A 14,242-nucleotide genomic window follows, 5' to 3' on the forward strand; every position below is an offset into this window, starting at 1 on the left:
CCCTTTTTGCCTGTGAAAATGGAAGCTCTGGAGTCACTAGAATCACAAAGGAACCACAAGGGAAAGGTAAGGCCTTGACCAAATGTCTGGCAGATAATTTGAGAGGACTGTCAAACTCAGTCTGTCATTTGGTCTATCAATTAGATCAACCAGATCTTCTAATGATCAATCAGATCATCTAAATGCCCAGTTTAAAAGAAAGCAAGGCAAAGCCCAGGAAAATTAGTTGCTGAGTCTTCCTGTTCAAGCCTTCTCTCTTCTGTTTCGGTTTGTTGTTCCTAGGAAAAGTATTCCCCTTACTCACTCTTCACATCATTAAGCTGTTTTTGTCCAAAGGAGATTAGGAAAGTGCTTCTAAAAAATGCTGCTAAATCGACAGGGTGGAGATAATAACCATCTTGTCTTTCTCAGCAGTGACTTGGCTGGTTGCAAGTAATATTGATCAGTGCAAATCTGGCAATCTCTCTTCATACTTCTTTTCTAACAACATTCACATCTGATTCTGTGTTAGTGGCAAGAGTGCAATAGAAACAGCTTCACATTCCTGGCTGGAATAAGAGATACCAGGTATTTTGGCTCAGTATGTGGAAAGGATATCTTGAGTATACATGCACTAGGTTATGGTACTGAGGTCAAAGCTCCACCCCCAGACACATCAAAAACCAGGATACAAAAGCCAGGGGTCATTTATTAGCAAAGGTGCTACAAAAATATTTACTTTTTCCTATAGCATTGGGAATTACTATATTCTATTGGGTTTGACAAATATCTTAACATTTTCTTACTTATGGCCATGACATTAAAAAAATTAATAAAACCTACAAGTAATGCTTTTGTTTAAAAATTCTCATTTCATTATTCTGTTGGAAGAAAACTCTGCCCAAACAGATGGTTACCAAATACAGAGCCCTCCTTCTCCTCTTACCTGTTTGTGAGGACCCCTGAGTATGTGTGCCTTCGCACCTTCACAAGCTGTCCTCATTGCTTCCAGTGATGGGGTGCCCAAGAGATCTGTGATCAAATCCAACTATGAGGAAACACGAAGTACAGATGGATAGTAAGCTCATGGAAACAACATTTCATTACTCTTAAATCACAGTGTTAGAGATGAGGACCAAATTTGGGGGGAAAAAACATTTAAGGCGACGTCCAGATTAACTGGTAGGAGCCTCTACGTTCACTTTCTGGCCTTTTTTTAAAAAAAAAAAAAAAAAAAAAAACCAAACAGATATATGTTTATTAGGAATCCGTAAGATACAAATAGAGAAAACAGTTTTGGCAAGCGTGGCATTCTAAGGCTATAGTAATTTAGGGTCTGCATCTGCCTGCCCTGTGTCTTGATACCGCAGCCTCTATGATCCTGGTAGAAACGAACTGCTCTCTCGGTGATGGCTAATGACTGTTCTGTTCAAACAGCTAATCAATGGATTCTGATGCTTCAAACGGATTCAGGCTCATCGAGGAGCTAATCCAAACCAGGCAGCTGTGATTTAGTAAATACTCAGAACATTCACACCTGAAATAAAAGCTAAGTTTGGGCCAGTGCAGACCCTTTACATTCTAGTTATGCTAGAAATCTCTTACACTGGCGAAAAACCGTGTGATTTAGAAAACTATGACACCGCATAAGGCCACACCTAATTAGCTGTGCACAATAAAGGAGACCAATAAAAATGGTCTTCTCACAAACAAGTCTTTGTAGGTAGCAAACTACCTTAACAATTTTCTTTAGTGCTATGATTGTTCTAATTTCATAACCCAATTAGCAATAACATTTCATTCTAATTCCTCCAGGATGGAAAACTCTTATCCAGCGAATACTTATTTTCCTGGTTCTGGGGTTGCCAAATACAAAGCACTATTTTCTGCACTTAACTAAGCTATGGGGTAGCCATCAGTATCACTGCCCTCCAGGATAATAGAGGTTCTCAAGTAGCTTGTTTTGCACAGAATAAAAGATCTCTATATAAAAGCTCTTTGGGAAAAGTGTGTTGGCGATACTTTTGGACCTCTAACAACTAAAGGCCGAAGGAAATGACTGGCTCATGAAAACAAATGGAAGTATTGAGAAAGTTGTCTAAAATGGGTCAGACCTATGGATGAGAAACATTTTTATGAAGTCGGCTGGTACTACAGGACATAGGGTATTTATTTCTCGAAGATAAAGGAGAAAATGCTACAGAAAATATCTACTTCCATTTAGAAGTTAGACTCTTTTTTTCATTTTAGATCTTGATTTCTCACTCCAAAATACACTGATGACTGATAGATGTGGAGGAGACTTCAGTGGCTACATCACACTGGCAAACTCAAGACCTATGTTATCTCTCTAGAAAATGAGATATTTGAATCCCATTCCAGTTGCTTCACACTTTCCTTTGTACATTCTTTTCAGCAGCAACCCAAGATCCTTGTTCAATATACAGTATTTGAACATCTTAATTTTTACTTAAGCTTTTCTGTAATGGCAGCTTATGTACAGATATGACATATCATCTTACAGGTAAGTCTGTTAAACTCTACCTTCTAAAGAAATTGAACAGTAAAGTGAATATTATCAATGGTATCCAACATTAGATTATATATGATAATTTTTTATCACCAGGATCAATTTTAAAAGATGTAAACTTAAACAAAAAGACTGAACGTATAGCAGAGAAATAGATTTAAATGTTGATCAGAGCATATATAGTTTCTAATGTATCAGTTAACAATTCTTGGTAGATAGAGCATAAAGGAAATGATTTCATTTTTGGTCAAGTGCATGAATTATTTACAAAGATACACAATAGTTAGGTTGATCTTTTAAAACGTGATCAATCAAATCTTAACACTCCCTTGCTCAAAACCCTTGCTCAAAAACAGAGCTTTCCATCACACTTTGGATAGAATAAAATCCAAAGTCCTTATCAGGTCTCCATGGTCAGGCTCCTTCTCTCTGACCTCATCTCTTACATACTCTTCCTTTAATCAAGCCATCCCTCCAACACCCACACTTGCTCCTGCCTCAAAGGGCTTTGTCATGCTGGTTGTCCCTTTTGTCCCAGGTATGCTCCTGGCCTCACCTCCGTCCAGGCACCTTCTGGTTGTCCCTTTCCCTGGAATACTTCTTCCGGGTATCTTGCTGCCTCATTTCACTTGGGTCACTCCTCAAATGTTATCCCTTCCAAGAGGCCTTCAGCACTGCACTGCTCCATCATCATTCTCTATCCCTAACCTGGTTTAATTGTTTTCTTCATAGAATGTATCATTACTTGGGATTATATTTATTGGTATACTTATTTTCTATCTCATGTGAAAGTTTCACAAAGCTTTGTCTTATTTATGGCTGTATCCCTCACACCCTGGCATACCACCACCACCACCATCATAACTGCTAACATTTACTAAGTGCTTACTAGACCCCAGGCCTTACTTTCAGCTTTACTGCTTCATTTAATCTGCACAACAATCCTCAGGAACAGCTTACCTTGCCCAAGACTTGACAGATAGCAAATGGCAGAGCTAGGATTTGAACCCACCACTTTGATTCTACGGCCTGACTCATCATTGTTACGTTATTCTCACGCAAACAATATTGTTAAAATTTATGAATAAAAAATACTTAGGAATTACCCCAAAGAAAATATGGGTAGTGATGAATTAGCTATAAAGACAGACAGTTAAAGTATAATATCAGGAACCGTTTCCTAAAGCTACAGTTTAATCAGCTCCTGATGTTCTCTGCCACATTTAAATATTTTAGCTCAATAAAGGTTAGAAAGGGTTTCTAAATGTTCATATTTAAAGAAGTCAACACTTAAAATTTATATTCTAAGCACAAAGTGTAAGTACATTAAGTCACCAAATACATTTTCATGTCAGATCCATTCAGTTAGAAAGAACAGAGGCCCTCTAACCACTGAAGATTACACCTGTGCAAACTGTTACATCGGAGTCTGCTGCCATGCATCAATGCGTGTAATAAAGTCAACATTCCCTCTAATAGGCTCGTAAGTTGCAAAATCAATATCTCTGTAATCTTCAACTTCATAACTTTCTGAATTTTAAGTGAACTTGAATTTGTTAAAAGCAATTTAGACAGTACAATGAATAAGCCCAAGACATGTGTGCAAGATGGCTTTTCCTTTAAATCTGTAACAGAATTGAAAAGCTCCTAAAGCCTAAAGTGAAATCATACCTGCTGAATGGGACTCTGTGCCTGAAACAGTATTCTTCGTCCTAGTAGTTCTGCAAAGATACATCCGACAGACCAGATGTCAATAGCATTGCTGTAATGACGGCTGCCCATCAGGATTTCCGGAGCCCGATAATACTGAGTAACAACTTCCTGAGTCATGTGACGGGATTCATCTAATTCTTCCACTCTGGCCAATCCAAAATCACAAATCTAAATAGAAAAGATTATCAAAATAGTGTCAAACAAATATATTTACAAGTGAAAAGGTAAAACAAAATAACAAAAAACTAAAATCTTGATAGACCTCTGAACTTTGAAAAGTTTTCAATGATATAGGCAGAGTATATTTGTGTCAATATAATTTGATCTTATTTGGATGAAAGGGAAGAAAAGTCTCAAACTTCCATATTTCTATATAAAATGATGTATTATAAAGATATGCTTTTCACTTTTCATCTGTTTTCAACTGTAACTAACTAAACAAACAAAAAGCAGCTGAATGCATACTTCTAGGTTTAATGAACAAATCAAGCTAATTTATTTTCAAGGCTGGCTTATGGAGGAAGAAATTACAAGGAAAATCTTAAAGACCTCCTGAGCTAACTATGTTCACTATCTTTTGTTTGTTTGTTTGTTTTTGGCCACACCACATGGCTTGCAGGATCTTGGCTCCCCCGACCAGAGGTGGAACCTGGGGCCCTGGCAGTGAAAGCGCCAAGTCCTAACCACTAGACTGGAGGAAATTCCCATATGTTCACTATCTCAATGGAATATATATAGTAAAATTTCTTTAAAGCTATGGGTTTCAAATGGAGTCCTGCTGAATCCAGTTCTGAGGAGGTACTTCAGGAGTTCTGTAAACATTTTACCTAAACTTCACATGTATCTATTTAAAATACACACTCAGATGTGTGAATATGCCAAAATGTAGCACACTGTAGAATACCAATGCTAACAGGTTCCTTCATTTCTTCACACCATCAACATTTAATTAATTGAGTGCCTGTTATATTTTAGACAGTATGCTAGAACTTGGAGACATAATGGTAAATGAGAAAGACTGGTTAATTTACATGCAGACCTAGGAATAAATCTTTTCTTGCTCTTTCTGTTTAAGTGAAAAGTATTTGGAGGTTGCAAGGTGAGCTGTCAGTAAATAGCAGCAGTGCCACCACCGGCAACTTCTGCTTATTCTCAGGAATTAAGATTTTCTCGATACTGGGCAACCAGAACAAAACTGGGAGCACTGAGGATGAGATAAGAGAGGAATGACCATCGAAGTTCCAGTGTGGTCACTGATGAACTCTGAGTCAGTAGTATAAGGGACAAAATAACACTTTTTATCTGTCTTCTAAGTTGAGGTCCCAGCATAATATTTCATTTGAAAAAAGGGTCTGGAGGCTTAAAAAAACTTGAAAACCACTGCTTTAAAGAAAACAAATTTTACCCCTAATTTTTGGTAATCCTCTCTTTTTATCTTGAATTGTGCTATATCTGGTCACATCAAATGAATTCATGTTTGTAGGTGGGGATGAAGAAGTATAAAGCCAACATCTTTAAAACTTAAAAATGAAAGTAAATTTCCAGACCACACAGAAAAAACTATACCAAAAAGGAAAAAAGGCATATGTTGTTTATCAAACCCTCCCAAAGGCCAGTGTTCAAATAACACATAATCTTTAAACGCTCTATTACTTGGCAAAAAAATTTTAGGATATCTTTTAAAACAAAACTAAAGGAAAGGACTGAAATCCACTTTACTTTTCTTGTATTTATACTAAAAAGAAAAAAAAAAAACAACCAACCACCTACCCAGCAGAAAATGTTTTCTCTTATAAAACAGATCTGGAATCATTTTTGGCAATTTATCTGGAAGACAGGCTAAATTCAAAGTAAGAAGCTTATATGGTCAGATAACCAAAAAGATATTCGATTTCCAGCAAAATTATCTGTTTTGTGCCTAATAGTAAACAAAATATATTCACAATCTGAAAGGACATTAATTTTTAAACAATGTTTTATCATAATTATTTTCTATGCATTTTTACGTTTGAGAAGAGAGAATTACCATCAACAGACTGGCACTCTACTCTGGTTTTTAAAAGTAGGCTGCTAAGACAAGTTAAAGAAACAGAGCAAAATTTCAATTTGTTCTGATCTGTATGTTGTTTATTCATAAATGACATTTTCTTTTAGTTATTCATGTAGCCAGAGGTTACACCACCATAACGATTTGGAAAATGGACTGCAAGCAGTTAATGGCATCAAGCATGACAGATTCTACACAAATGCTTTGTGAAGTTCTCCAACCAGAAATTGAAATAAGAAGAAACTGGCTTAAATCGTCATAAAGTGATTTGGTATGAATAGGACAAAGGATTCCTGATTATAAGGTTTTTTTGTTAAGGACCAGGATTTATTTATTTATTTATTTTTAAGATCTTTATATTTATTTATTTATTTTTGGCTGTGTTGGGTCTTCATTGCTGTGCACGGGCTTTCTCTAGCTGCGGAGAGTGGGGGCTACTCTTCATTGCAGCGCGCAGGCTTCTCATTGTGGTAGCTTCTCTTGTTGTGGAGCACGGGCTCTAGGTGCACGGGCTTCAGTAGTTGCGGCGTGCAGGCTCAGTAGTTGTGGCTCGCGGGCTCTAGAGCACAGGCTCAATAGTTGTGGTACACGGGCTTAGTTGCTCCACGGCATGTGGGATCTTCCTGGACCAGGGCTCGAACCCGTGTTCCCTGCATTGGCAGGCAGATTCTTAACCACTGCGCCACCAGGGAAGTCCCTGACTATAACGTTCTTAATGTTTTTTTTTTTTTTTAAGAATTAAAATAGGTTATGGGGATAGGTTACAGCTCTTTTTATTTTTTTAATTTTTATTTTAAAATATTTATTTATTTGGCTGCACCGGGTCTTAGTTGCCACACGCGGGATCTAGTTCCCTGACCAGGGATTGAACCCGGGCCCCCTGCACTGGGGGCATGGAGTCTTAACCACTGGACCACTAGGGAAGTCGCTACAGCTCTTTTTAAAAAGTGAAAAGGTGGCAGGGGAATGAACTCAATGACCTATAGAAGGAATATTTACTTTAGTGGTTTTTGGGACAATTAATTTTCTGTGGAAACAAAAGAATGAACTACAATATTAGTTGTTTTCAGGGAAGATATGAAAAATAGGTGTTTTAAATCTTCCTAGAGTTAAAACAGGAACAGACTTCTTCAAGAATAGAGTGAAGGGAAATTTTTTATTCAAAAGCAGTATAACACATCAGCTTTTGAAGAAAATTGGCCCACAGTTTAAAGAAGGCATTTAAGATAAAACTGAAATTCATTTATATACTTGGTTTTAAGGTTTAGTTTAACTGCCAACAAGCTAAGTACTAATGACAGTCTTGATTATGTTTAAAATAAGACAACATTTATAAACAGTTCTTTTCTTTTTCAAATATATCAGTTGAAATGTTAAGAATATTTACTGTGGGGCTTCCCTGGTGGCGCAGTGGTTGAGAGTCCGCCTGCTGATGCAGGGGACACGGGTTTGTGCCCCGGTCCGGGAAGTTCCCACATGCCGCGGAGCGGCTGGGCCCGTGAGCCATGGCCGCTGAGCCTGCGCGTCCAGAGCCTGTGCTCCGCAACGGGAGTGGCCACAACAGTGAGAGGACCATGTACCGCAGAAAAAAAAAAAAGAATATTTACTGTGGACTGAAGCACCATATAATACTTTAGCCACTCATAAAATAAAGGGAGTTTCAATTTGCTTACACAGAGATGACTCAGCTCTAGGAAGGCCCTTATCTCTAATTTCTATGATAGGGAAAAATATGGTGGACCCCTCACTATTTAGGAGTTCTGCTAATACACATCTCTATTAGGGGTAGGGTGTATGTACACATGTGGATTTTGCTATTCGTGAGCCACTCTAACAAAAGACAATGGGGTGGGGATGGTACTGGGGTAAGAATAAAAAACTGAAATTGACACCTTGAGATTTGTGGGCCGCTAAACATAATAAATCCTGTAATCAATACCCCTTCAGAGGGATAACTGAGAATTGGTTACTGTATACCGTGGAAATACATTTGAACCTTTCCTGGCTTAGTATTTTCAGTTTTAAATGTTTCTATTTCCCTACTTTGCTGCCTCAGTCAAACAGCATATAAAAATGTTAGCTGTGCAAAAACATAGACAGTCTTCTTAAAAGCCACACTTGATTCTTACGTAAGTAGAAGCTTACTGGTCTTCCAATCTTTCTTCTGATATACACTTCCTTTATAATGGAACAATCTGAAAAGAAATCACCTTCTCTATTCTTATTTCTAGTCACACTGAAATTCCAATTCCAATGTTTCCAAAACATGTGCAAAATATCACAAAGAAACCATGAGCCAAGACTACAAATTAGTTACTATGTCCATGACTAGTGATATTGCTAGAGAACACTGGGTTCTTTAAATTTTGGTAAAGTGATGAAAATAAATTTAACCATTTCTTTCACAAAAACATGTTCTTTAAACATGCCTTGACGTTCCAATTTTTTCTTACATGTTTAAATAAACTGAAAAGCTACCTTTAGAACACAGTTGCTGTTCACAAGGAGATTCCCTGGCTTAATGTCTCGATGTAAAATGCCAGCTGAATGGAGATATTTCAAACCTGAAACAATAAACAGATTTAACTGAAGATACTTAATTCCTTTTACTCAACCAATGATTTGGGGAAAACCATAGAAACAAGAGTACAGGATTTTAAATTGTTCTCTAAATAACTGCATAATGAACATTATTAAAAGCTTGACTTAGTCCTACCTCAAAAAACTATAGTTTTGCTACAGTAAAATAAAATGTCATCAAAGGTTTGCACAGTCTAGAGATAATGTCTATAATTCGAAAGATTATTGAGGTTTAAGTATATAGACAGGCATTCCAAGCACTGGAGTTAAGGCTGACCAGACCAATAGCCTTGAATTGTTCACAAGTGTGGCTACTGGAGCTCTGCTATTGATACTCTCAACCTGTGATTGTGAGCTGCTCCCACAAAATAGTTCCCATCGACCAGCAGGGAGCCTTTCCCAGGACAGATCTTCACTGATGAGACAAAATTCAGAAACTTGCCCAGGTTTGTTGGTAGTATTCTCCACCACTAAGAATCAAGAGGGTAATTAATTACTTTAAAAATATTTTTGACATCTTGAAAGACTGTAGGCTTTAGCACTGCTAAAGATCACAGCTTCAAGGCTGAGCCTTCTGAATAAAATATAGCAAATCCCATTTTTTTTTACAAGTGTGAAAAAAAGATCCAATATCCAATATTTCCCCTCTACCCCCACCCCACCCCCATCTCCAAATATCAACAAATCTATAGAAGGGGAACTTTCTAGCTTTAACACTGTGTATGTGCTTTAATTCTTTTGGCAGATGCTTGTCAATTTTTATAAAGAATGTCTTAATTCTTTGAATCCCGTGGGAGAAAAAAAGTACTTTACTAGGTAAGAAAACTGTTTTAGCTTTAAACAACTCTCCATTTGTAATGGCAAAATTCTGAGGGACACACCTGATGGCCAGAGGACACTCCAGCAATGTCAGCCCATATCACTTTTCTGTCAAGTCAGTGCTCTTTAATGAGCCAGCCTACAGAATTAGTTAGCTGGCTGTTTCTATCAGTCTCCTCCATGCTTGAAGAGTCATTTTGCTTTTCTAGAGTTGAACTCAGGCATGCCTGCCAACACTCAGGCCAGGCCCACCTACTGCTGGCTTGAAGAATGTATGTTATCCATAGGGAACACAGTTCCTTTTCAATTTAGTCATCTGATGCCAGCCACACACTCCTACTAAAGGCTGTTTAGTGGAAACTCTGTGACAAAGCATTCTTGTTTGACAAACCATCTTGCTTATTTACCTCTCTATATTAACCCCCTCGATTACCTAATGAATTAGATAGGGCCTTCTCTTCCACCACTGAAAATAAGAACCACTTGGCTACCCTTAAAAGCCTCTTATTAAACGTCAAGTACAGAAATTATTAAATATACCTTGGTCAAAAGAAAGAAGTTGTTAGGGAAGAAATAAGCCTTGGAAGGTCAGATTAGTTCAAATAAAAAGCAAAACATTTCATTTATACAGTGACACTACCTTTTTCTTCATAAAGAAAATCTTACCTCGCAAAATCTGATAAAGAAAAACTTTGACATGATCTGAGCTGAGTGGTTGAGGAGAGACGATAATTTTATGTAGGTCACTCTGCATCAATTCTGTGACAACATATCTTGAGGTTTCAAGTTAAGGAGAGTTCCGAGAATTCAGCCCCCAATCCCTGCAAAGTAGGTACCAGGTCTAAATAACTTCTGTTCTTAAGGCTGGAAAAAGCTTAGGGAAAAAAAGCTTCTAGACAGCATTGAAGAGGTGACAATTCCAGCCCTCACAAGATAAAACACTGCCAAAACTAAAGAATTTTAAAAAGTTAGCAGAAGTAAACAACCAAGTGACTTCACTATTAATTAGCATTATAAAAGAGAAAACCAAGGGTAAATATTTTCAACGACAGCTGGGCCAGGAAGAGTGTGAAGACCAGTCTGAGGGTCTATTCAGACGTGTTACTGGAGTGTCCTTTGAACCCCAAGAGAGGGTTGCTGGTCTCACCCTAGGCCACCATGGCACCAATGGAACAGATGACAACCTACCTATTAACTGTGGCTTAAGTTACTCTATAAAGCATGGTACTCCTAAAACTACGCAAAATGGTTAGTTCAAGTCCAAATCTCTCTACAATCTTCACAACTGAATTCTTTTATTATTTAACTTTTTATACATTTATACTTCCCTTACTAAATTTTAAGCTTCCCATGCTTTGCACTCTGTTATACCCTCAGGGTTTTGCTCAATCAACATAAGGCAGATGATCAAAGGCTGGGGCGCAGGGAGCAATGGAGATGGGAATTCAGGACTCTTGTGAAGGCATCACCTTTTGCTTCATCTAGAAAAGGAAAGATTCATGTCTTACTCTGCCTGCAGTTAAGAACTCCTTAAAAGTCTGGGTGAGCTTTATGATTTAAATAATATAAGTTTCCTTAAGACAAGGGGAGACGGCCTTTGACTTTAGGAGGCTCCTACCAGGATTCAAATTCTTTTGACACCTTGTAAAAGTCAGTTTCACATTCTGAGTAAAACAGTAAGGCTTCCCTGGCCCTGTGCACCTGAAAGCAGGGAAAGGCAAGACAAAAAATGTCAGTTGTTTTGCTTTCTTACATAGTTCCTCAGATCCTAAAATTCTTCTTCCAGAACGATATTATGGAGGCTGTAGTCTTAGGGTGCTTACCATTAGTTGTAAATGAACTAAGAGGCCCTGGGGCTCTTGTTTTAGCATTTACATGCTTGTTTTAAGGGTAAATGCTGGGCTTATAAAAATAAAGACGAGAAGGAATCTGCCTTCAAAACTTAAATTTTCAAAAAGTGATGTTAGGCTTTGTATCTTACCCTTATGAGCTTTAAAAAGTCTCTTGTAGTAAGTGATTATTATTTGGGGAGAAGGATTTAAAAACACTTCTAATTTAATGTTTTAGCAAAAACAGGTAGGAAAAGGGACAACTTGGGAGTAAGGAGAATAACTGATAACACTCGACACACCATAGTTGGAAACGCCCTCCTCCTTGAGACATTTTCTTCAACTGGCTAGCAGGACACCCAACTGTTGACTTTCCTTCTCCCTCTCTGGTTCTTTCTTCTCAGTCCTCCTTTGTCGGTGCTCTTTCCCAAGCACTTAATGTTGAAATGCCCCAGGGCTTAGTCCTCTTCTCTCTCTCTCTTTTTTTGGTCATGCAGCATGGCTTTTGGGATCTTAGTTCCCCAACCAGGGACTGAACCTGGGCCCTTGGCAGTGAAAGCACAGAGTTCTAACTACTGGACCGCCAGGGAAGTCCCTGGTCCTCTTCTCTTTCGATACTCACTCTATAGGGTAATGGGATCCAGTCCCATGACTGACTGACTTTCTTTCTTTCTTTATTTTTCTTTCTTATTTCTTATTTATTTATTTATTTATTTATTATTTTTTTTTTTTGCGGTATGCAGGCCTCTCACTGTTGCGGCCTCTCCCACTGCGGAACACAGGCTCCGGACGCACAGGCTCAGTGGCCACGGCTCACGGGCCCAGCCGCTCCGCGGCATGTGGGATCTTCCCAGACCGGGGCACGAACCCGCATCCCCTGCATCGGCAGGCAGATTCTCAACCACTGCGCCACCAGGGAAGCCCCCATGACTTTAAATAACATCCATGCTGATGACTCCCAACTTGGTACCTCTAGTTAATCTTCTTTCCTTAAGTCCAGCCTTGTCTATCAAACTGTCTACTCATCATCTCCACGAGATGTCTAATTGACAGCTCAAACTAACATGTCCAAGATGTATTCTCTATCTTTCCCCCACCACACACTTTCTAGGTGCAGGCTTTCCCACAGCAAACCTATTTTTCCAGCAGGTTGGTCACACCACAAACCACAGACCTTGGAGTCAACCTTGATCCCTCTCTCACTCTGTCTCCAATCCTATTGGTTCTTTCAAAACTTAGCCACAGAATTAGACCACTTCTTATCATGTCCACTATTACCAGCCTGGCCCAAGACCCCTAGATTTCTAAAACAAAGTAGCCAGAATACATTTCTCACTGTTATATTTTATCTGTATATTGAGTCACTTTATTATATAGAAAATGCAATTTTAAGGTATTTATACTCTTAGGTTTAACTTTTATGTTAGGTTTTATTAACCAGGCTCTTTCCAAAGAAATTAGTGAGGAAATGGGATTTGGCATGTAGAATTCTTAATAGTTAAAAAATCTTTTTCTTATAAAAATTTCCTAACACACAGAAAACTTGGAAGAATTAAACAGTGATCACCATATATATGCCTACCACGTAGATTTACACTTAACGTTTTGTCATATTTGCTTCAGTGCACATTTATCCATGGCCCTTTCCATTCACCAATTCATCTTATTTTTTAGATGCACTTCACATAATCATGCTTTAGAACGAAAGCCAGATTATGTCACTTTCCTGCAAAACCTTCCCATTTCATATAGAGGAAAAGTCAAAGTCCTTAAAATGTCCTTGCAGGGCCATAAATGATCTGGCTTTCCTCCTTCTCTAACCTCCTATCACTTTCCTCTTTGCTGTTCTCTGAAAATGCTAGACACACACTAACCTTAGGCCTTTCCTCCTTCTCTGCCTGGACTGTGCTTCCCCAGACATCTACTTGGCTAACTCTTTCACCTCCTTTGTATCTTTGCTTCAATTTTATCTTTCGATTGAGGCCAACTCTGACTACTCTAATAATGTGTCCTGCACTCCTCGTCCAATTGCTACCCTCTCGCACAGCCCTACCTTTTCTTTTTTCCTTTAGTACTTATCCTACATAATTTACTTATTACATCTATTGTTTGTCTCTCCAATCCTTCTCCATGAGGGCAAGGGTTTTTTCTCTGTATTGTTCACAAGTCTATCCAAAAGTCTCAGAAGAAACAATGCCTACATATAGTAAGTCCCCTGTAAATATCTGTTGAATGAATGAATATATATTGAGCACCTACTAGGTATTAGCCACTCCATTAAGTATTTTAAATATATCATCTCATCTAATTTCCATGGCAATCCTACAAGATAGGTAGTGGTATCCCCAATTACAGATGAGAAAATTGAGGCTAACAGAAGGCAAGTAACCTGCCTAAGGTTACATAATAGTGAAACTGACTATGTTTAAATTGTTTCAATGGACCTACACAATTTAGGATTTTACATTCTTTTCTTTTGAGTTATATTTTTAAAAACTCTAATAAAATATACTAAATGTTGAGTGTTCTTTATAGAAGAATTTCAGCTAATAAATACAGAAGTAATGATACATTAGGGGAAAAAAAAATCACTGTTTTGCAACCTCTATGACACCATGGATCTAAGGTACCAATTATCAATGGTTGCTAAAACCACTTGAAAGGAATGAGACCCACATCAACTCAATCCACCACTCAATCTTAGCAGCACTTATTGTGGGACAAGATATTATGTCCCTGTGATAT

General features: G+C 38.1%; 1 protein-coding gene across 1 annotated transcript in view; it reads right to left on the minus strand.

Moving 5' to 3' along the window:
• The window catches only part of NLK (nemo like kinase), a 146,288-nt gene that overhangs the window by 13,278 nt on the left and 118,768 nt on the right, over positions 1-14,242 (minus strand). The window contains exons 4-7 of the mRNA XM_082603528.1: positions 10,335-10,441; positions 8,748-8,833; positions 4,181-4,390; positions 926-1,027 (exon numbers count right to left, since the gene is read on the minus strand). Coding sequence (XP_082459654.1) covers positions 926-1,027; positions 4,181-4,390; positions 8,748-8,833; positions 10,335-10,441 — 505 coding nt within the window. The remainder of the gene's footprint in view (positions 1-925; positions 1,028-4,180; positions 4,391-8,747; positions 8,834-10,334; positions 10,442-14,242) is intronic.

The sequence above is a fragment of the Mesoplodon mirus genome, assembly GCF_964341445.2.
Source record: "Mesoplodon mirus genome assembly, chromosome: 18".
Classification (NCBI taxonomy): Eukaryota; Metazoa; Chordata; class Mammalia; order Artiodactyla; family Ziphiidae; genus Mesoplodon; species Mesoplodon mirus.